This window comes from Monodon monoceros, unplaced genomic scaffold (assembly GCF_005190385.1).
Source record: "Monodon monoceros isolate NGI ecotype Baffin Bay Population unplaced genomic scaffold, NGI_Narwhal_1 Super_Scaffold_5, whole genome shotgun sequence".
NCBI classification, from domain to species: domain Eukaryota; kingdom Metazoa; phylum Chordata; class Mammalia; order Artiodactyla; family Monodontidae; genus Monodon; species Monodon monoceros.
This window is the reverse complement of record NW_021703782.1, coordinates 48,623,686-48,647,118: the sequence shown is the minus strand read 5'-3', so window position 1 is coordinate 48,647,118 and position 23,433 is coordinate 48,623,686. Positions and strand designations below refer to the sequence as shown.

Sequence of the window (23,433 nt, the reverse complement as noted above, 5' to 3'; positions counted from 1 at the left end):
CACATTTTAAATCAATAATGTAATCACATGATTTCTTTTTTTCTTTCTTTCTTTTTCACTCTCTTTTAACTTTGAAAATATCCGTAAGAATTATTCCCCCCTCTAATTTTTGGCAGGCAGTATAACTGAAGATAAGAATTAAAAGCGGAAATATACTAGTGAATATGGTTAGGTTTTACACTTTAGGAAAAACCAACCCTTATTTTTCAGTAATAGTCACTTATACTAAAATGTGTTACAATTATAGTAAGGTTTGGGTTTTACTAACACCTAATCTTTATTTTGTTTCTAGGGACAAAGAATGTGTTGCTAATCATATGAGAACAGTAGAAACTGTGCTTCATAAGGTATTATAATTTTTTTTCAATATTGTTCAAATTGTATTATGACACAGTTCTCCTAGTCATTAATTTTATTAACTGCAAAGTACTTTAATTCATTTTGTAGCTTTCTTTAAAAATAAATTAACAAAAGGATCCTTTCAAATGACTGAAAATTTGTATTGAACAATGCTATATTGCATAACTTTTTTCAGAATTCACTTTATGTATGTGATAAAACTATGAAAATAGTGTTTTCCCCAAACTGGTATAATTGCACTTGAGTTATTTGTGGTCTTTGCTGACTGAACTAGAGGTCATTAAGATTCATATATGTCTCATAATGATAAAATGTTTGACCACACTGTCTAACCTCTTACCACTCTTAAACCTACTGTCCTATATACATATACTAATATATAGAGAGAGACATAAAGTATTGTATTTGGCAGTACTCATATACCTTAACCTAGGCAGTAATGTTTTTCAAGTTGTAATTTACCTTTTTTAGGAACGTATTCTTAAAGTAGAAATTGAATATACTTAATAATAGTCTGTTATTTTCAATCTGATTACTTCTGTATGATAAATTGACTTTTAGTTTGTAGTGATGAACAGCATAATAAGGATATTACAATATTACTAAAAACTTAATATCGTTAAGTATTGACTCAATACTGACTGTGTACTTTGTTAGCACTCCAGATTCGAAGATGTCTCATTATTTCATTATTTAAAAGTAGAGAAATGTTATTTGTTTCTGTTATTATTTAACAGACAATTTGTTGGAATAATGTAAATACCTAGTACTTTTAAGATATATGGAATTTATGAATGAATCATATTTAGAATAATTTTGTGAATCAAATTTTTTATACAATATAGTTTTAAAATCACTTAAAAATATCCTAAAAACTAATCCTGTTAAGGAAATACAAAATAACATCAATAAACATATTTAATACATTTTAACGTTTTAAAAACAATGGACCTCTGTATTCTTTGATATTGAAAGTGACTAGCAAAAAGTGACTCACAGAAAGTATTCTGAAAAAAGGAATCTAATACTCTGAGTGCTATTTTTAAGCACTATTATTTGAAATTGTGATTTCTCCTCCTTCCCACTTAAAAAAATTTAGCCTGTCGGTATAGTTTAAATATAATCACATCAAATCCATACATGCTAGAAATCTGAAATTTAGGTTTGTAGGAAAAGAGACATCTTTGGTTAGATTTTTTTTGGTATATGGTGAGACTTTCGATAGGAAAAATAAATTATGTCATGTATATGGCATACCTTTTTATACCAGTTAATGTTGCCTTTGAAATCAATTGTTTGTCATCTCCCCAGACAGAGGAAAGTAATGTTGGTTAGCAGCTGTTTTGGGAATGGACTTTGATATCAAACAAAAACCATCATCAATGTGAAATATAAATGTTGTACCTTACCCTTTCATTATGAGAATGGCAAAATATGTATTTTAAATACAATAAAGACTGATTGCAACAGGACAGTTGTAATCATACACTTCTTCATTTGCAGTTCTTTTGATTTTCGTGTCATATGGAAAGAAAGATGTCTGCAGAATTGGCCTACAACCACTGTAGATTTACTTTTGCTCTATGGCTTTTTAATCTCCCTTCAGATGTAATAGTTAGTTATTTTGATTTAAGTCTCTGGAAATTTCTATATGTATAGTGATTTTAAAATTATCAATTATTTTTCAAGCTTGAAGTGAAAATTTAGGAAAGGCTAATTGATTATTGGGCTAATTCTCTTTTCTACGAAGTATGGGTGAGAATGAATGGGTGATAAGGAAGAGACCCAGAGGGTACCTCTGAAGCTCTCAGGAAGGTGCAGCCCACCTGTCTTCAAGCCAGAGTTTGCAGGTTTATTTTTTTTGGCCACTGTGGACTGTCCAGTGGCATTTTGCTGTCTTGGAGAATCTAAGAGTAGTATAGAAGGAGGGTCCAGGCTCTTTCATGGTACAGTAAAAATGACTGGGGTTACATCCAAGCTCTTCAGCATAGTTTACTGTACATAGTCAAATAGTATAGCTATTCATATTTCTTAACCACATACGTTTGCAAGGTATGCACCAGTTATTCTAGAATAAAACCAAATTTTAACCTGCTGAATTGAATTTTAATACTAACTTCTGACACAATAATCAAATAGAAAGAACTTACTTTCATGTAGAAATTATTTTCTTGTACTTTAAAGAACTTAAACTAAACATGTTTGCTTTTAGGAAAAGTGATTACTTTTTGGATATTTGTTAATTTTTAACTTTGACGCATTAACATTCAACTTTTCAAATCCTAAAACTGTATTATACACAGCTGTTGACTGTATATTATTTTTAAAATCCCATTTGGGACTGATACTAGTATTAAATAAAGAAGGCTAGTCATTTTTTATTTAAAAGCATATACTTTTTTTTTAAAGAAACAGAAGTTTTTTTAAAAAAATTACATTTAAATATATTTTATTTATGGCTGTTTTAAATATAGGCCAGAAGTTAACTTTTTATTAAGAAACTTTTTGGGGGCTTATTTCAGGTTATTTGGGGTTAAGAAAAGTAAGACAAAGAGAAAAACAAAATCATTACAACTTTTCATGAGGTACATTTTTTTTAATACACACACTTTTCTATTTAGTTGAATTCTGAACTACTTTTTGTATTTTAGAAAAAACATAACTATTGAACTTTAAAAAAAAAATCACCATTTAAACCATTTAAAAAGTGTATGGTTCAGTGGCTTTCAATGTATTTACAATGTTGTGCAACCATCACAACTATCTAACTCCAGAATATTTTTATCACCCCCAAAAGAAACCCAGTAGCCATTAAGCAGTCACTCCTATACCCCTTCATCCCATTCTGTGGGTTGTCTTTTTACTTTTTTGTTTGTGTCCTTTGATCAACAAAAGTTTTGAACTTTGATGAAGTCCAGTTTTTTCTTTTGTTGCTCATGTGTTTGGTCTCATATCTAAGAATGCATTGCCAAATCCAAGGTCATGAAGATTTTACCCTATGTTTTCTTCAAAGAGTTTTATAGTGTTAACTCTCATATCTAGGTCTTTGGTCCATATTGAGTTAATTTTTGTATGTGGTATGATGCAAGGATCCAACTTCACTCTTTTCCATGGATATCCAGTTATCCCAGCACCATTTATTAAAAAGACTGTTCTTTCCCTCCATTCAGTAATCTTAGTAGCCTTAGTGAAAGTCAGTTGACTATATCAATTGACAAATCAATTGATCATATGAAAATATAACTGATTTTGGGTGTTGATCTTATATACTGCAACTTTGCTGAATTTATTAGCTCTAATAACTTTTTTGTGGATTCTTTAAGACTTTCTGTATATAAGATTATGATATCTACAAATAAAAGATAGTTGTACCTCTTTCTAATTTGGATGCCTGCCCTCCTCCCTCCCTTCCTCCCTTTCTTCCTTTTCTTTCCCTCCCTCCCTCCCTTTATTCCTTTATTTCATCTCATTGCCTGACTAGAACTTCCAGTCCTAGCCATATGATAATATGATGACAACAGACTTTCTTGTGTGTTGTTCCTAATCTTATGGGGAAAGCTTTTGGTCTTGCACCATTAAATGTTATAGACGCCCTGTATCAGATTGAGGAAGTTCTTTCCTGTTTCTAGTATTTTGAAGTTTTCTTGTCATGAAAGGGTGTTGTTGCGTTTTGTCATATGCTCTTTCTGCATCAAATGAGATGATTTTTTAAAAAAAATCTTCATTCTGCTAATGTTGTGTACTGCATAGATTGACTTATATATGTTAAACCATCTTTGCATTTCTGGTATAAACACCACTTCATTGTGGAGTATAATCATTTGAATATGCTGCTAGATTTGGTTTGCTAGTATTTTTTGAGGATTTTTGCACCTATGATCATAAGAGATATTGGTCTGCAGTTTTCCTGTTATATCTTTGTCTGGCTTTGGTTTCAGAGTAATACTGGCCTCATAGAATGAATTTAGGAGTAGCCCCTCCACTTCAATTTTTTTGGGAGACTTTGAGAAAGATTGGTGTTAATTGTTTAAATTTTTGGTAGAATTTACCAGTAAAGCTGTCTGGTCCTGCGATTTTCTTTGCTGGAAGCTTTTTGAATACTGATTCAATCTCTTTCCTTGTAATAAATCTATTTAGATTATCTGTTTCTTTTTGATTCAGCTTTGGTAGTTCATGTGTTTCTAGGAATTTATCTTTTTCATCTAGGTTATCTAATTTGTTGACATAAAGTTGTTCATTTTCTTAGAATTGTTTTATTTCTATAAGGTCAGTAGTAAAATGTCCCCAATCTAATTCTAATTTTAGTAATTTATTAATCTTTTTTTCTTGGTGAGTCTAGTTAAGGTTTGTCAATTTTGTTGATCTTTTCAAGGAACCAAATTTGGTTTTCTTGATTTGCTCTATTATTTTTCTGTTCTCTATTGTGTTTATCTCTGTTCCGATCTTTATTATTTCCTTCCTTTTGTTTGCTTTGGGTTTAGTTTGATCCTCTTTTTCCAATTCCCTCAGATAGAAGGTTAGGTTATTGATTTGAGATCTTTGTTCTTTTTACATGTAGGCGTTTAAGCCATAAATTTCCATGTGAACACTGCTGTCACTGCTTCCCATAAGTTTTGGTATGTTGTGTTTTTGTTTTCATTTATCTAAAAGTATTTTCTAATTTCTCTGTGATTTCTTCTTTGACCTATTCATTATTTAAGAGTGTGTTGTTTAATTTCCAAAATATTTGGGCATTTTCCAGATATCTTTTTGCTATTTAGTTCTAAGGTAATTCTGTATGGTTTGAAATAGTTTATAAGTATTGTTTTATGTAGTTGTCTTTTAAATCATATAGGAAAAAAGAGGAGTTACAAATCATAAATACATTAATACTGACTTTTATATTTATGTATTCAGTTTCCTTCACTGGTATTCTTGACTTCTTCTTGTGGATTTGAGTTACTGTCTAGTGTTCTTTCATTTCAGACCAAAGGACTCCCTTTAGCCTTTCTTCTAGGGCAGGACTAGTGGTAAAGAACACCCTCAGCTTTTTATCTTGGAATGGCTTACTTTCTCCTTCATTTTGGAAGAATATTTTTGTTGGATATAGAATTTTAGATTGACAATTTTTTTCCCCCAGCACTTTGAATATGTCAACTCCAAAATTTCTATTTGGTTCCTTTCTATGCTTTTTATCTATTTATATTTCTCATTTGCAAGATGTTACTCTCGCGGTTTCCTTTGGTTCTTTGTATATGGTTTCCTTTAACTTTTGAAACACACTTGAAATAATTGATTTAAGGTCATTGTGTGATAACCTAGTATCTAAGCTTCCTCAGGAACAGTTCCTATTAATTTCTGTTTTTCTTATGTATGGGCCATACCTTCTTATTTCTTTGCATACTTCAAAATTTTTTGTTGAAAAGTAGATATTTTGAATATATAATGTGATAACTCTGGAAATCAGATTCTCTCCCAACCCTAGTGTTTGTTGTTGCTGTTTACTCTAGTAGTTTTTGTTTGCTCAGTGACTTCCTGAACTAATTTCATAAGGTCTGTATTCTTGGTTATGTGTGGCCACTGAAATCTCTGTTCTGTTAACTTAGTGGTCTGTTAGTATTTCGATAGAGATTTCCTTAAATACCAAGATTCAGGTGATTTTTCTTGATTAAGATTTCACCTGGTTGCTGTAAACTTTCAGATAGTTTTCAGAGTCCTGAAAAAGTTGATTCTGATAAATTTTGCCAGTTTATTCATTGCTTTTATGTAGGGACTGGCTTTTGGAGTTCCTTACTCTGCCATTTTTCCTCACATCTCTCCCTAAAATTGTATACATTTATTTTCCTAATAATTTTACCAGAAGGCTTCTAATATTACTGATAATATATCCTCTCAGGAATTGAAATTTTTAAAAAATTAAGAGCCCTCCAAACATGCTTAATTCTATTGTGAGGAAAAGAGAGAAAGTACAGTAATTATATCAAAATAATTTTCAGGACAGGGTAATGATTGGATGGATAGGATAATGTCTGGATTATTTAGGGTTAGGTATGACAAAATTAAGTTATGTTAGTATTTATTTGATACTAACAGATGTCTTGTTTTACTGTAGCTGTGGGTGAAAGTAAGTCGATTTTGGTAAAGTTGGAATGTGGGGAAGAATCTGAATATTTTTTGTAGTCTTTTTAAAATTATTTTTCAATTAGCAGAATGGCTGGATTCTTGAGGCTTTTAGAGATTGCTTGAGTTTGGAAGGATTAAAGTGTTTCCTATGTATGATCATAGCGTACTATGAACTTTAAAATTACCTCTGAACATTTATGAGAAGTGTCAGATGCCTTTTCAATAAGATGACTAAAAGATAAAACAGGAAGTCACAATCTTGAAACCTCAGAAGATTAGAATACCTGAATCTATAAATCCTGTAAACTTATAAGGCTGAAGTGACACTAGACCAATGACTAGGAAGTTACAGGGGTTTTTGATGACACTGTTGGATTTGCTTGTACAATGAAGTCACTTAAAACCTCTAATCCAACATAAAACACGATATTTACTGTAAATAGTTAAGTCCTACAAATGCTTTTTGAATGTATATTATGGGCCAGAAACTGTACGAGCCTTTGGGGAAACAAACACACACACAAACAACAGCAACAACAATATTATATATATGTATGTATGTAGGTAGGTAGGTAGGTGCATATCTCATAGTCCTTTTCTTCAAGGTAGAGACACAGATAATTCCAGTATACTATGATAAATATGCATCCATAAGATGCAGTTCCATATCCATTTAGAGAGGGTTATTCATCTATGCGGCATGCTTAGAAAACCCAAGGGTTGGCTGGAAATTTCTTAGAAGAAAATTAAAGCCTGGAAGGGGTTTGAAGTATGAGGAAAGACGGGAAAGGCATTCCAGCAGAGAGAGTAGCATGTGCAAGTGCATGGAAGCATGAATAGCCAAATAGCCTCAATTCAGTATTAAGTGCAAGGAGAGTGCTGAATGAGGCAGGTGGCAGCCAGGTCACGGAAGAACTTTTTTTTTTTGGCCGTTTTAAGAATCTTGGATCTTTATTATGGAGGAAGTGAGACTAAGCTAGGGTTTAAGCTAAGGAGTGATGTGGTCAGATTTCCGTACTGAATTGGGGCTCTAGGGGGGCACATCTGCAGACTGGAAATACTGAGTAATGAAGGTGGTTTTTAAGAACTGTGATTCTGTAGGCTAGATGAGTGCTGGTGAAGGTTTGGACCAGGAGAGTGATGACTGGTGGTGTCAGAAGAAAGGATATGAAGCTCATTTAGTAAAATGGCACATGGAGATGTGAAAGGCAGGGGAGGATGACTCCCAAGATGGGCAGTGTGATTAACTGATGTTGGGAAAACAAAGAGAGGAGCAGGCTTTTTTTCTTTTTTCTTTTTTTTTCTTTTGTTAGGGAGAAAAAGGGAGACAATAATGAGTTTTGTTCTGGAAATACTGAGTTTGAGGTAATATGGAGTGATCAGCAGGATATGTGAGTCAGGACCTCAGGGGAAAAGTCAGGGCTAAAGGTAAAGGTTTGAGATTGATTAACATAATTCTCTCTGGCAAAGAAAGAAGGTAGTATAGCAATTGACAGGAGAAACAAGACATTATAGATAAATGGGAGGCTAGGAAATACATTTTGAGAGATTAATTATGCCACTAGAGTTTGAAGTCCTTGAGGGATGGAATTCTGTCTCCTTAATTTTTATATCCTCAGCATCTACCACAGTGCCTGGCACCCAGTAGGCACTTAATGAATGTTTGTTGAATGAGTCAAACTTTTACCATCACCCAGTCTCTAAACATAACTAAAGCCACCTCTAGATTCCAGTGGAAGTCTTGCTTATACTGTCTTTATTTTTTTGATTGCTAAAAATAGCATATGTATTTACTTTGCCTAATCAAGCTCTAGAGGAGAAAGCCTAGATTCAATTACAAGGATGTCCCTAGGAAAGAGAGATATGCTAACAACAAATTTATAGGTAATAGCTAGTTTAACTCCTATGAAGTAGAAAGATGATTACTTCTATTGTTAGAGTGGATTCTGCAATAAATAGAGTCAAATAGAATCTGACAGGTGAAGACTCTAAATAGCCAAATCTTTAAATGTGATTTTATAATCTTACCTTAAAAAATGGTTAATGACAATATTTGGTAATACATAGTTAACTTTGATTTTTAATTTTCAATGCATTTACAAGGAATACAAAGACCACAGAATAATTTTTATTTAATGAAACTGACAGTTATTTTAAAGCTGAAACAATGGTCATCTGCCTCTAATAACCCAGCTTTACGTGACTTATTAATGACTCTCTGTTACTTATGATCTTTGAGCCCCTTTCCGTTCTCAGTTTCTTGATGCTGGTTCTGAAGATCAGCTGTGCAGGACATACAGGTGTTAGCACAGCTGGCTTGCTGATGACAACTCTTCCATATAGCTGTCTTGTGTGTCATCATTCATATTGTTCAGTGTCATTCTGACCCAGCCAAGCTAAAAATGGTACTCCAGCTCAAGAGGGATTTAAAAACCTTGACAGACTAAAGATGAGGCCACAGAATTTCGTGTACGTGTGCTTACCAGTTTTTAGCTTAAACACATCTAAATAACTAATTTCAGTGTGCGTCTGTCTTTACCCTTTGAAATAATTTACCCTAGGAAAGAACATATCTTTGTGTGGAGAACTGTAGCAATTCATAAATACTTTTCTCTATTCTTGAATATGGGTTTTGTGTTTGTTTAAATAACTCAAGGTCACAGTAATCTATTTATGAGGTGCATTCTATGGTATATAACCTACACCACAAATTTATCATGCTGTCTAGTGCCTTTATAAGATGTCCATGATTAAATCACCCTATTTTTCCAGCTTGATAATTTGATTTGAGGGTTCAGTTTTTCACATCCTTAATTGGGATGTAGCCAACTTGATTATTTGATTCAAAAGATCAGTTTTTTACTTCCATAATTGGGATGGAACTATAATGTGTGGGGTGTTTGTGGTAGTGGTGGATTTTGCCCTTTTTTCTGGTGACAGCAGCAGGCCATCATTGGAGAGTTCTGGCTGTGCTCCAGAGTTGTAGGTTAAATTAAATAACCTGCCAGCAAAATAAGGCTAGTTTCTCACTTCCTTCTTTTCAAGTGAGGGGTTTCCGTGCCTGCTGCAGCACCAGTGGAACGCCTGCTCCTGCTGCGAGTGCCAAGGTCTCCTTCCCTCAGGTGTGGAGCACAGCTGGAACTGCTGCACACATCTTGGAACCTCATAGTTTGGGGGTCTTCTCTGTGAGATTATGGCCATTGTATAAGGACGATTGCTGCACAGATACTTGTCTCCCAGTGTGATAATTCTCTGTGTGTGTGTGTGTGTGTGTGTGTGTGTGTGAGAGAGAGAGAGAGAGAGAGAGAGAGAGAGAGAGAGAGAACGGGGAAGACGGGTTGGGGAGAAAAAACATGAATGAATGAAAATGCCCACAGATCCAATGAAACTACTGAGGAAAATAAGGATGTTTCAATAATAGTCTCCACTGCTTATCACAAAACTACTTATATGACACACATTTTTGCTAGCTTGCCAGACAAGGGACAAAGGAAAGGAAAAATAAGATAGTGCTGCTTTTTAGGTAGGGAAATGGAAGGAGTACCAAAATCTTGAGCAATTTCCTCATCTCTTAACTGTTAATTGTGGATATTTAGAGGCATTATTATTTGTTGCTAGGAACACTGGACACAGCATCCTCATATTAGGGATGGCAGTAGCTCTTTCACAAGGTGGATGACAGAATGAAGTGAGGTAGTGTGGTGAGTACTCTGAAAAGTATGAAGTACTTTTGGAAGTGCTAGTGGTATTGTTACTAATAAGAATAGTACTATACTCTATCCATTTCATGAATTAATTAGTTAATGAAAAGGTAAAAGAGGGAAATAATCCATTTAGTTGTAACTGTCCATTTTGTGAATGTCATTTGCATTGCATTGACATGCTTTAATCCCTGCTTCTGTCACTGGGCACATACCAGGGTGCTGGAACTGTCTAAATATCTTTTTGTTATCCTCTCTTTCCTACTGCCTTGTAGAATTTGCAAGTTTGGAATGATGTTCTTATTTGATCACATGCTTACTAAGAACCTCTGTATGCATAGGGTTTTTTCTGCTGCTAGGGTTATTGCAGAGTATATAGTTAACTCCGGCAGATTCCCTTCTCTCTGTATTTATAAAAGGCTCTCCAGTATGCCTATACTACTTGTTTAGCCAAATTTTCTGTTGTTTAGGTATTAGAGTGGTGATCAGTCATTGGGCCAGGAAAGTTAGACCCAGTCAAGTTGTATACTGGACTATGTAAAACTTGAAAGAAGGAGTGAGAGGTATTTGTGAGATGGCACCCTGTGTTAGTGATACAAGGTTTACTCACTAGAAATTTTCCATACATTCTCTGATGAGATGTGGTCATTTAAAAAAAAATCTATAGATGGTGAAAAATATAGTCTTTCCTTCTATACCTCTGAGGCAAGGGATGGCCGACATTTTCTGTAAAGGGCCAGATAGTAAATATTTTAGGCTTTGTGGACCATATGGTCTCTGTCTCAACTATTCAACTCTATCCTCATAGCAGGAAAGCAGCCAAAGACAATAGCTAAGTGAGTGGGTGTGGCTGTGTTCCAATAAAACTTTATTTACAACAACAGGCGGTGGTCTGGATTTGGTCCCTGGGCTGTAGTGTGCCAACTGCACTCTGCACTCTAGTGCATAGGGTGAAAAATAATGCCTAGGCTGCTCTAGTGTATAAGGTGAAAAATAGAATAAAGAGAGAAGGGAAAGCAATTAGGAATCAATGGAAGTGGAAGGAAGTACAGAGGAGGAAGTAGGACAAAGGAAGGCAGGGAATGGAGGCATAGTGAAACCTGAACACAGGATGATAAAAGTGGAAGTTACAGGAAATATTGTTGGGATCTGTATATGACGGAAATCTCTCTGGTTAAAAAGGTTTATTTTGAAGTATTGGGGGCCGTAATAGATTGGAATTAATAAAGTTTTAGGCAGGTCAGGAGTATGATATAAAAGTCCGATTATCAGTTGCTTTTCCCAGGCTTTCAAGATTCAGACATTGTGTACATCTTACACGTGTTCTCAAATGTATCTGAGTTTTTATCAAAACCCTTACTGCTTCATCCTGGGTATCCTATTGGTAAAAACACAACTAGTACCATATTTCATGAATTTTTAAAAAATTAATTGGAACATTGGGTGCAGAGGGCTTTATAACTGTGCATGATAAAAGATGCAGGTTCATATTTTGAGAGTTGAGCAGTTTTTCTAAAAATGACTAGTTTAATTTCATAGTTGATGTATCTAGCAGAAATAGTTTTTTGTGTTTTGGTAGCAGTACAGAAGATTAGGAAAGATTGGTGGCTTGTGAGAAAACGCTAATCAGAGGAATAGGAACAGTACAGTATGGATCTTAAGGATCACTTAAACCTGGAACTGGATTGTTACAATAAAATAAATATTTCATAATGATGTTTTGGCTTCTTAAAAAGTTTCTTTTTTTTTTTTGCTGTATGCCTCTGTTTTTCTTGTTTATTATGACATTATCTTTGAGAAATATCTGCTTTCTGAAAGTATGTAATACAAAAGGGAGAAAGTAAACTGCTCTTTCTAAAAATCACAAATTTAGGGTGGAGTAATATAGGTATGCTTTTCTTTATTCTTTATCAAAATATTATGAAATTGTACAGTTTTTATAGAATGTTATAAAAATGTATACAATTTTACAGTTGAGATTTATATTGTAGAATTCTTTGACAAATTTTATTATATGTTAAAATGAACTGTTAGCCATTTTAAAGTAGAAAAATATTATATATATATATTTATTGCTCATATATATAATGATGTACTGTAGCAGAATTAAATGTTGGCTTTTGAAATTATAATTTCAGATTAATTTGAAATTATAATTTAATCCATAGACAGGTGATGATGGTTGTTCTAATCCTGAATTCACACTAAAATCTTTATTTTAAAAGGTGAACCTACTTTTCCCTAGGAAGAGTAGGAAGAAAAATAATTTTATTGTTCTAATATTGTTACTTCAAAATTTTTTTGACAGTAAAGAAATTTACTTTAAATTCTCACTTTTGAAAGACCATTTTTTATCCAGTGGGCAGCATTTCCTAAAGAAATCCCACTTATCTCCTTTCTGCTCTTAGTCACTTTGTTCTCAGCCTGCTGTTCTATTTTTCTTATGAACTAATTTAATGAAATAAGGTGAGAGTCTTTTTACTTACTGTTCTGTGTTGAATCTCTTCCCTCTTTATCCTTGTTCACACACTGATATTGAGACTTGCCTTTTGCATTCTTTCTGAACAGTCTCCCCTTTTCGCCCTTTCTTTTTCCTGTTCCCTGTCACCTTTCCTTGCTGCTCTTTGCTGCATCGTTATATTTTCACTTGTCCTAGTGTCACTGTTTTGTATTCTTTCAACATGATGCTTTCACTCCCTTTTTCCATTAAAATAAAAGAATTCTTGGTCAATCCTTTATCAAGACTTAAAAAAATCCTTTTCCTTGAAATATGTGGAGACTATTTTAGATGCCTATTTTCAAAGTTTTGATTTAATTTCAAAGTGGGAAGAAACTCTTAAATTTTAGTAGAAATATTTGTGAGATTATATCATGGGGCACCGTCTCTTGATGGCACTGCCAACATTCAACAGATAATTTATAATTTAATGATAGTTTAACAAATGCATGTTATTCAAATAATGTTATAATTATGATGCCTATCATTAGGTTTAGCAATACAACTGCATTTTGAGTTTTTTCCCTATCTAATACAAATACAAAGAATTATTTCATTTGGCAAATTAAATAATGTTGTAGTGAAAATGTTAATTTGACAATAAATCACAGTTTTAAATGCCAGATGCCCTGGCTTAATGTTGTTCAGAAAGTTTATTTAGAGAATATAAAATGTGGCTTAGTGTTCCTGTATGTCAGGCTTCACAGATGAAGTATGGTGCCTGATATTAATCAGGTTAAAGGACCTCCAGTGCTTGGAGTGTGTTGTGGATTATACCTACATTGCTCATAGCCTCCCCCCTGCCCCCTCTTGCCCATATTAGCAATCTGCTTTTGTACTTTGACATCCAGGATTTCCCTAGTGAATTTTGTCACAGAAAAAAGAGAATCATCAATATCGCAGTTAAACTTGACTTTCAAAGCTAATAGTATCTCATTTGGGGGCTCAAATTTAATAAATTTTCTTTGATTCTGGGTGAGTTTTTAAACATCAAACAATGAATTGGCCAGGGTGCAGTAAAATATTTAGATCTATTGACTGTTGTTCCGAAGGGTAGAAGGCAAAACACTAGTGGTTTGATGTTGATAAATTCTCAGTACCTTAATCCACATTAATGTTTTCTTTTACCTGAGTGCACATTGGTGAAAAAAAAAAAAAAAAAAAGGCAAGAGAAGGTGTCCATACATATAAGATATAAAACCTAAATCATATTTCACAAATGTCTTTGCTTTATTTTGTTAAGTGAGTTAAAAGCATTCTCATTTTAACTGAAGCCTGGAGAATGTTTGTTACAGATAAATATACATTCTGAATTAGGACTCTGGCGTGAATATCATACTCACACTGTTATAGAAATTGCATTATAGTGTATGTTTTACAGCATACACTTTGACATTCACTTATTGACAGAAATTCTTCAGCTCAACTTGAGAGTATAAGGATTTTTATAACTTAGATTAGCACGAATGATGAAAGATGTCATCACGTATTTGCGCATGTTTGCTGATTTAAGGAAACCCTATGTAGTATGATAGTTCATTCATAAAGTAAGAAATAATTCAAACAGTTTTACAAGCTGGAATAGAAAAATGAAGGTTGGGATTTCTATCATATATTATTGCCAAGTTACATATGAAATTGCTCAGGTAAAACTAGAGATATAAATACATTTATTTGAGCAATGATAGTTCTCCCCATTCTTGACCTTTGCTACCTCATAAAAACTGATTTTGTCCTGTGGTTTTAAGCTAATTGTATACTATTTATCAAATATATGGTGTCAAAGAGATAATTTTTTAAAACCTATTCAGGTATAAGGAAAGTCAGGAAATATGTATACATATGAAAACTGCTATCATTAAACTGTATGATTGAAGATGAGAGATCACTGGTCTTAAAAGAAAACTAAACTGTGGAATTTTTGAGGCTTTTACTAACTTTGGAAATTAAAAATGAAAATACCTGTTTCTGAGCATTTTCTTCTGTTTATATTATATAGTGAGTATTTCTCATTTGTCCAGAAGGTGGCAGTGTAATATCAACTGCATGTGATGCAGAGGCTAGCTAGAGAATTGGTGTTTCTCCAATTCTCTGTATCTGTGATGTGTTTGTATTGTTACCTTACTGAATACTTAAAATATAGTACAAACACTACTAATTTTATCCATTATCTTATTTAGAAGTGTGTGACCAAGTTGGTTTATATGTATTTTATCATTAAGCCTCAAGTTTAATTTAAAGAGGGCAAGCAGACCTCTTGCTAGTATATTTTTAAGCCTCCTTGTGTGTTGAGCATATTTGTTTTTATTCTAGAGTACATATTGAAGTTTTCTTTTCAAAGACTAGTACCTAATAACTATCTTGTTTAATATATATCAGTTAACACCAGTTAAATTAAACATGTTATTAAGAAAGTGAGAATAAATAGGAGATTGCTGTTTATTTTTGATTTTGTAGATGTTTTTTCCTTTCCTTTTTCTTCTGAGGGTGGAACAGTGAAAAAATAATTCAAAACCTCTTGATCAGAAGAGCTCCAGCGACTCTCCTTCCCTCCCTCATTTCAAGTAGGAGGATGCTTTTTCTTCTTAACATTCTCCCCCAGTACTCTGAATTAGAGATTTATTTGCAACGAAAAATCAATTAGTCCTAAATTTATTCATGGATTTCAGGTCCAGCGATCAATGCAAGTCCACTCAGTGGGCTCAAGGGGACCCAGTTCATCCCAGTTAATGTGTCTGAAGGGGAATTACCATTGATGCTATTTTTTTCCCTTTAGGTCAGAGATCAGATCTCGCTGTCACGGACTGCGGCAAGTAGGAATGACTTCACCCTGCAGCTACCCAGACTGCACCTGGAGACCTTTGCAATGGAGGGGCTCAAGGGCGGGCCAGAGGTTGTAGCGTGCCAGGTTAGAGTCTAAATTACATTGTTTGCTACCGAGACACGTAGAAAAAGAAATTGCACTAACTGCGGAGAATGGAAGCCTCAAAGTATTGTGACTAACTTGAAGAAGATGCAAATAATTTTTCCTCATTTTTCTTCCGTCATGTAACACTATATTTCACAAATAATTGTGTTTTTTTTCTTTAAAGCCTAGAACTAGCCAATTAAATAATCCAGAAAAGTTTTTTATTTTTTACCAAGGAAAAACGTGCGGTTTATAGCTAAGTACAGTATTAAAAGAGCATACTTTTTGGGCAGCAGAGGACAATAAGACGCTAGGCTGTTATCTCTTTAAGCTAGTCTGAATTTGTAGCTCTTATTGTTTTACAATAAATCACTTTAGATAAAATTATCAGGCGAGATATTTGATATTTTTCAGTGTTAATTCCAAAGTATATCCAACATTTCTCAGGTGGCAATTTGATTTCAGCAAGTCTAGAACCTAGCTGCACTTTGCATTGAAAAGTATCTTATACTTCAACGTTTAGTTTTAATGAACTTTGTTATATGTGCCAGCTGGGTTATTTCATTTATAAAACTCAAAGCACCCAATCATAAAACCTCAAGTAACTTTAAAATAAACTTAATATATTTATTTTCAAAAACATTTATTTTCAGGTGCTATTCTATTCTATTCTATTCTAGGTTACTATTAGGTTCTATTCTAGGTTACTATTCTAGGTTACTATTCTAGGTTACTATTAGGTTATTGTGATCATTTTTCTCCTTAGGGTTAAAAATATTTTTTAATCAGACAAAACAAAATTTATTTTTATTCTCCCTTTAATGCTCAATTTATTTATTAGAAAAATCTATCGACATTATGTAAACTATAGGGAGCCTGGTAATTCAAAAGAGGTTGTCCTTGTTCAATAGCACCCTAGATTTTTCAATGTATTTAAGAGAAATATCTCTTAAAACTCAGTCCCTTTCACATTTTGAGGTTTAAGATAAACTTTTTTCAGTCTTCAGTTTATGACCCTGTAAAATTTTAACTTCGTACAAAATTAATGTCAGTCCAAGTGGGGCTATGTTAATTTTTTTCTACATGCTCCATACCCTAATTTAATTTGTTATTAGTACTCAAATTAGTGCTCAACAAAGAAAAAATGCTTGTTGTTTCTTTCATTAGATTGTCCACCAATATATCTAAAACATATGTAATTGTAAAACGAAGCATAAGGCATTTTTATTTTCATTTATAGGCTAGAATACTGTACCATTATTTAGTACAAGATTAAGATGTACATTTAAAATTTGATTATATTTAAGTACAATATGATTTGAGATTTTTCTAGTGGTTGTAAAGTAATCCTTTGCTTGGTTATCTTAATTCGGAATCTCACAGGGCTTAGTACTTGTCATAATTCACAAATAAAGACTTCCCCCAAACTCTAGATTGTGATGATTTGGAAAGAGACTGCTTCTTGGGAATGCCATTTTTTGAGGCAAAGGCATGAACTCTATAGAGTTCTGACATCTGTGCATAACAAGAAGGAAATGGATGGGCTTGTATTTTAAACTACTATCTTTTCCAAGTTCTAATAAAAATAGTTATGTGGGTTGCCAGATACCTAAACACTTGGGTAAATTTTGTATTGACGTGCTGTAACATGCATTGTAGTTTAGTAATATATGTTTTGGTTTAGTATCCTGTGCAGAGAAGAGCACATATTTGAGCCCTAATAGTGTTTGACACACACACACACACACACACACACACACACACGGACACAATTGGTGATATGGAGTACTTTGAGAAGAAAGGCACTGTATTAATTGAAGACCTTAATTATAACAAAAACTATAATTATAATAATAATTATTATTATAAGTCCCGTTTTAGTGAGCACTTACTGTGTAACAGGTATCATGCTTAGCTGTTTCAATAAATGATCTCAGTTAATTCTCACAATGGACCTGTCAGATAGATGGCATTATTTCCATTTTACAATTGAAAACAACAACTGTAGCAGGTAACTCTCCTCAGATCGACAGCAAGTGAATGGTAAGACCTAGAGTCTGAGTTTAAGTCTGGGTGTATTTGACTGCAAAGCCTGAACTGGTAAAATCTGACAGTAAAAATCTAGGTGCCTGTGTTAAATGGTCAGAGTGAAACCTTTGAAATCTACAGTGGAGTTTTTCTTCCATTTACAAAGTATACATTATGCATCTGTGTATGATGTAGGTCATAGTTTGTGCTGTGTTGTAGACAAATTCACAGATACAAAATTGTGTTTCCATTTGACAGGCTAATATTATAGAACTCTCCTTTTCACCTTTTCGCAGTTTGTAAATATATATATTTATGCTAAGTGTGGCTACATATTTAGGAATTGAGTATTTGTTTAGCTTTGTACTGTGTGCTGATGAAGCGGACTACTCAAAGCGTGCACAGCTTTCGATTATGATGAGGGGAGGACCACTATGCAGGATGTGGTAGTGTCTGAATTATTTGGCCAACATATACAACCATCATTTAGAGCGGTAGGAGCTGAAGTTTTCCTAGACAGCCATTGTCTGTCTTTTCCAAAGGGGCAAGCTTTATTATAGGTATAATCCTTGATGGAAGGAAGACCAATGAGCATGACTGAAAGTTGAAGAGGATGAGTGGATTACCTTATCTCTCTGTACCCAGAAGAGCATGTGACTGATACTCTTCTACAGGAGATAATTCAGTTCATCTAGTCTCTGCGATCTGCTAGCTTTTAACCCTGATTTCCTTATCTGCAACAAAGTGTAATGCTAACAATTTCTCAGGCTTGTAGTAAGTTTGAGTGAGGCAATGCATGTAAAGCAGAGAGCACAGTGCCCAGCACAAAGAAAGCAGACAACGCATGGTGGCTCTTATTACTGCTGACCAGTATGGGAAACATTGTAAAGATGAAGTAAGCAACAGTAGCTTGATTTTATTACTTTTGAGGGATGTGTGTGGGTGGTTTTGTTTTTAAAGAAATGGTTACTTAGAATCTTTTCTCTATATCTTTCCATTTGTTTCCTTCAGTCTTCCTCGTTTCTTCAAAAGCTTCAAATAATTTTGATTGAGATCAACTGTAGCTCCCTATTTACTTTTCCTTGTTACTTGATGTTCCAGTGAGGCCACGTTGCCAATGTAACCCCTGTTTAAGCTCCTATGGCAAGTTTAGAACTATTATACCTGGGCTTTTATCTCTAAGTAACAGCATATTAGTCTACTAGGATACTGGAAAAAAATAAAACACCTAGATTAGACAAGTTAGCTTTAGCTGAAAAGCCCAGTACAGTGTGAATGCAGAGGACTTTGTAAGAAAAAATATTCTGCCCATACTTTATAAAGATACCTGTTACTCATCGTCTTATACTTTGAATTGTGTTTTTTCAATAATTATGATATGTGATGCTTTTACTATGTGGAAAATATCAGCAGGCATCCAATAAATGTTTGTGCCTCCATTCCCATTCAACAATAAACAACACAGAACAATATCAATATTGATATTATTGAGTGCTTATTCTGTACCAGTTACTGTGCTAAGCACCTCCCATTTACTCTCTCATTTAATCCCTGCAACAACCCTATGAATAATAGGTGCTGTGCTTTTATCTATTTTACAAAGGAAGAAGCTGAAGTTTACTGAGATGAAGTAAATTGCTAAAGGTCACATATCCAGTGAGTAGGGTGACCAGTCCCTTCATTCTTTTAATCATGCCTTTCTGCCTTTTGTAAACCATGGCATAGTGTTTTGTGTGTTGTGTGTGTGTGTGTGGTGTGTGTGTGTGTTTTAGGGTAGCTGAGAGGAAAAAAGAATAAAGGTAGGGTCTGTCTATAAAATACAATTTCGTTTGTGAGGAGATCATGGCGAGAATAGAAATCCAAGAGAGATTAATGGGGAAAGTTACTTAAACTGTGTATTTCAGCCTCTTCATCTATAAAATGAAAATAATAGAAGTTTCTAACTCAGTGTGACTATTGAATGGGTTAATCCACCTGAAGTGCTTAGAATAGTGACAGGTACATTGTAAACACTCACTACTTATTAGCTCTCCACTAACATGAAAGGTCGTGAGACCAGGAACTTGGTTTTGTTCACTGCTGCATCATCAGAGCTCAGAACCCTGCCTCACATAGAAGAGGCCCTCAGTATGTATGGGTGAATGAATACTTGATTTCAGACACTGGTCAAGGTGCCTTAGGAAGCTGCTGTGCCTAAGTTGTGCACGCCTTTAAGAGACTTGGGATCAATTTTTTTTTTTTTTTACTTCTAAACCCACTTCATTTAAAAGGAAAAGTCCCCCAAACCATCTCATAAAAGTGTTTAAGGCTTAGTGCACAATAACTATACCTCTGGAAATGTAGTATATTTTATAAATATATGTTTATAAACACTTCATTAGAAAGGCTTCATTGTGAAACCATTTATTTATGAAGATTTTAAACAAGAGTCTTTACCGTAAATCCAGTAATCCTTTAATCACCCATAACCGACCATGTTATTACAAAGTCCTTACTTGGTATGGTTGTTTGTTGTGTGCTATACCCGCAACTTTTGGGGTACCATGGTTTTTTACATTTAACTTACCTTCCAGGCATAGAAATTTCTTCCAGCTATTTTGTTGTATTTATAAAGTTAAATCATAACAGTTAAATCATATTTTGTTGTATTTATAAAGTTATAATGTATTTATAAATCATATTTTGTTGTATTTATAAAGTTAAATCATAAAATCAAAAAAATCCCTTTTATGAAGGGATTTTTTTTTTTTAATATAGAAAAGGAACAAACACCTTGTACCTAAGTACCTAAACTGTCAGGGAATAAAACTATCAAGAATCACTCTTAATAATTTTTCACATGTGTTCCCAGTTACACTGCTTAATGTAGCAGCCTTCTAATTGTTGTATAAGAAATGTCTTCATTTGGGCATAGTTAGAAGTCAAAGAAATGTTAAGCAATTTTACTTGAAATCTTGTATTATGTAGATATTTTCTTCTTCAAGTTATTCCATCCCCAGAAGTGAATTTTCAGATCTCTGATTATTTTTTAAAACATGAACATTAGCCATTTTGAATGGAAATATTGCTAAATATGTAGAATACTAAATATGTAAAAGTGCCCAGTTGTCCCTGAAAGACTAGATGACTTCTATTAGTTCTTTAGTTTCCTTTTTAAAGTATGGTTCTTTATTTTCTGATACTAAAAGAAAGTTTTACCTTCTTTTTATAGTTCAGGTCTTCCCTTATTTTCAGATGTCCATTCTCGCTGGGTTCCTAATTTACAGAGTTGTCAGGGTTTAGTCTAAGAGTCTCCATGGTAAAGTAAAGAGAATATATTTTGTGACAGCTGTATGTCTCATAGATATTCCTTTTCATTTATTTCTGGGTCCATGACTGTGCTTTGAATGTCTGACATTATTGGAAGTCTGACCTTTTTGGTAAGTGGGGTCATTTTTGTAATAAGGTATCGAGAAGACTTTGGGGTTATCTAAAGTTGTTATCAATGAGTGTGCAATTCTCTTTAAATTCGTAAATCAAAATATCTTTTAAATTACAAAACATAAAATGATTTTGGAATTCAGTTGTGGCATCAAAGAGAATGTTGAAATGCTACCTTCTTCAAAGGCTGGAAAGTGCTTCCCAGGGAAGACCTGTTTATTAGGGGAAAACAATTAGCTGGAAAAATCATATAGTTCATCTGAGAATAAAGACATTTTGATGGAAAAAAGCCATCCTTTGTCTCATCTAGCTGCTTGACAGCTGTAATCTCCAGTTCCACAGAATAAAAATTGTGCCAATGAGGAATCTAAATGTCCAGGATTTGAGGCCTACCTCAAGGATGAATATAAGAATTAGTGCGTTTGTTTTTCATGTTGACACCAGGAAGAATAAATGGCACTTCCTGAAGTAATGTTGTTAGAGAAAATATTTTTGTTATTTGCTAGTTAAAATTTTAGAATTCTACTCTGAAGATTTGATAATACACAAGCAGACATTAAGTTTCTTCAAAACTTGCTGGTACTAGAGCTGTGAGCAATGCTAAATAAAACAAAATATAAAGAGAAGTAAGATGTTAATGTGTACAGAAGGACTAATTTTAGAGTGTGTTGCAAATTGGAACAACAGTGATTAAATAATAGCATAATAGCATTTAAACATTGATTTATAGTCATTGTGAGTTACACCTTGTTGTCCTGAATCTGTATCTTCTCCTAAGGTTTCAGGACGTTTTAGTTTCCATTGGCCAGGAAGACTTTGCTAGAAATTTAGCCCCGCCCATCAGTCGTTATTAGAGCTGTTCCGGTATTATCACCTAAGTCCTCTCACCCTCCCTGCCTCCCTTCCTCCTCCGTTCCCTTCCTCTGCCTATTTGATTTGCATTTTTTTTTTTTTTTTTGGTGGTGATGATGGTGGTGGAGGAGGGCGTAGTGGGGCGCATCAAACAGAATTTTAGGGCAGGATCTTGAGAGTAAAAATGTAGAATTATGCTTTTTGGTCCAAATATTTTACCAGGTGATATATGCTACCATTATTTTCTTAATCCCCATATTTTATTTCAAAAGACTTGTTGTAAAAAAAAAACCCGTATTTGGGCTTCCCTGGTGGCGCAGTGGTTGAGAGTCCGCCTGCCGATGCAGGGGACACGGGTTCATGCCCCGGTCCGGGAAGATCCCACATGCCGCGGAGCGGCTGGGTCCGTGAGCCATGGCCGCTGAGCCTGCGCATCTGGAGCCTGTGCTCTGCAACAGGAGAGGCCACAACGGTGAGAGGCCCGCGTACTGCCAAAAAAAACCAAACCAAAACAAAACAAAACCCGTATTTTTCTTTGTATCTGTCGTTAAAACATAATCTTGGGCATTAAGTGATAGCTAAGATTTCTAAAAAAGAAAAAAATCTGTTAAGGCTAGGAGTGCTAAAAAGTTTTTTTTTAATGTTTACCTGATGGGACATTTTACATCTTGGATCATGGGTTTTATTTCAGGTTAGCGGTGGTCTGAAACAACAGTTTTGTTTTGTTTTTTTTCCTGTTGGGACTTTAATCTCTCTTTGCCTTTTGAAAATGACAGGATGACATATGAGGGCAAGGAAATGCATCTGTATAAAGCTTCTGCTACGCAGAATCTTATACTGAGGAATCTAGTGACTCCCTACTCCTTAACTCAGCTGAAAATATTCACGAATTATTCCCTGTGGGAGTGACCTGGCATCAGTGATCTGAACTGACACTAAGTAAAATCTGGTAGGAATTATTTAAAATAAAGTCTTTTTTCTCTAGTTTTTAAAAATCATTTCTTCCTTTGTTTATTATAAGGAAGAATAATTTGGAAGAAAATAAAGTCATAGCAGAGTCACTATCACAGAGGTTGAAGAGGTTATACAACGTTACCAGAAAGTAATAGGATTAGCCACAGAACAGATGGAATCCTTTACCTGTAGACACAAATTACACAGGTAACAGGAATTCTCATTATTTTATCCAGTTGTTGTCTTGTCTTTTTCTCACGGGAAACAACATTGTCCTTTCTTGTGAAGGATGAATATGAATTATCATCCTTGTGGTGCTGAGTGCAACTGGAGTTTTATCCTAGAATCACTGTCTGTGAGCTTTCGGCCCTGAATTCTTCTGGTGCATCACCTTGTCATCTGTAACATGAAGATGATGATACTTGCCCTGCTGCATCTTGGGGCAGTTGTGAGGATCACATGGCATGGATGAAAAAACTTTGGAAATTAAACAGCACTAATAGGTAGTTTTTAAATTGTTTTCCTTTAAATATTTGGCTTGTAAACATTCCTTGATCAGGTGTAGACTCGCTTAGTTTTCAATCTCAGGATGAGAGTTTTTTTTTTTTTTT

At 34.1% G+C, this 23,433-nt stretch overlaps 1 protein-coding gene across 8 annotated transcripts in view; it reads left to right on the top strand.

The window, feature by feature from the left end:
- The window catches only part of CCDC171 (coiled-coil domain containing 171), a 359,296-nt gene that overhangs the window by 259,998 nt on the left and 75,865 nt on the right, over positions 1-23,433 (top strand). For 7 of the 8 annotated variants that reach the window (XM_029203361.1, XM_029203357.1, XM_029203362.1 and 4 more), the window contains 2 exons: positions 293-347; positions 15,437-15,568. In XM_029203361.1, coding sequence (XP_029059194.1) covers positions 293-347; positions 15,437-15,568 — 187 coding nt within the window. Of the gene's footprint in view, positions 1-292; positions 348-15,436; positions 15,569-19,199; positions 19,454-23,433 lie in introns of those variants that run through there. The other variant, XM_029203363.1, reaches the window with a different exon arrangement.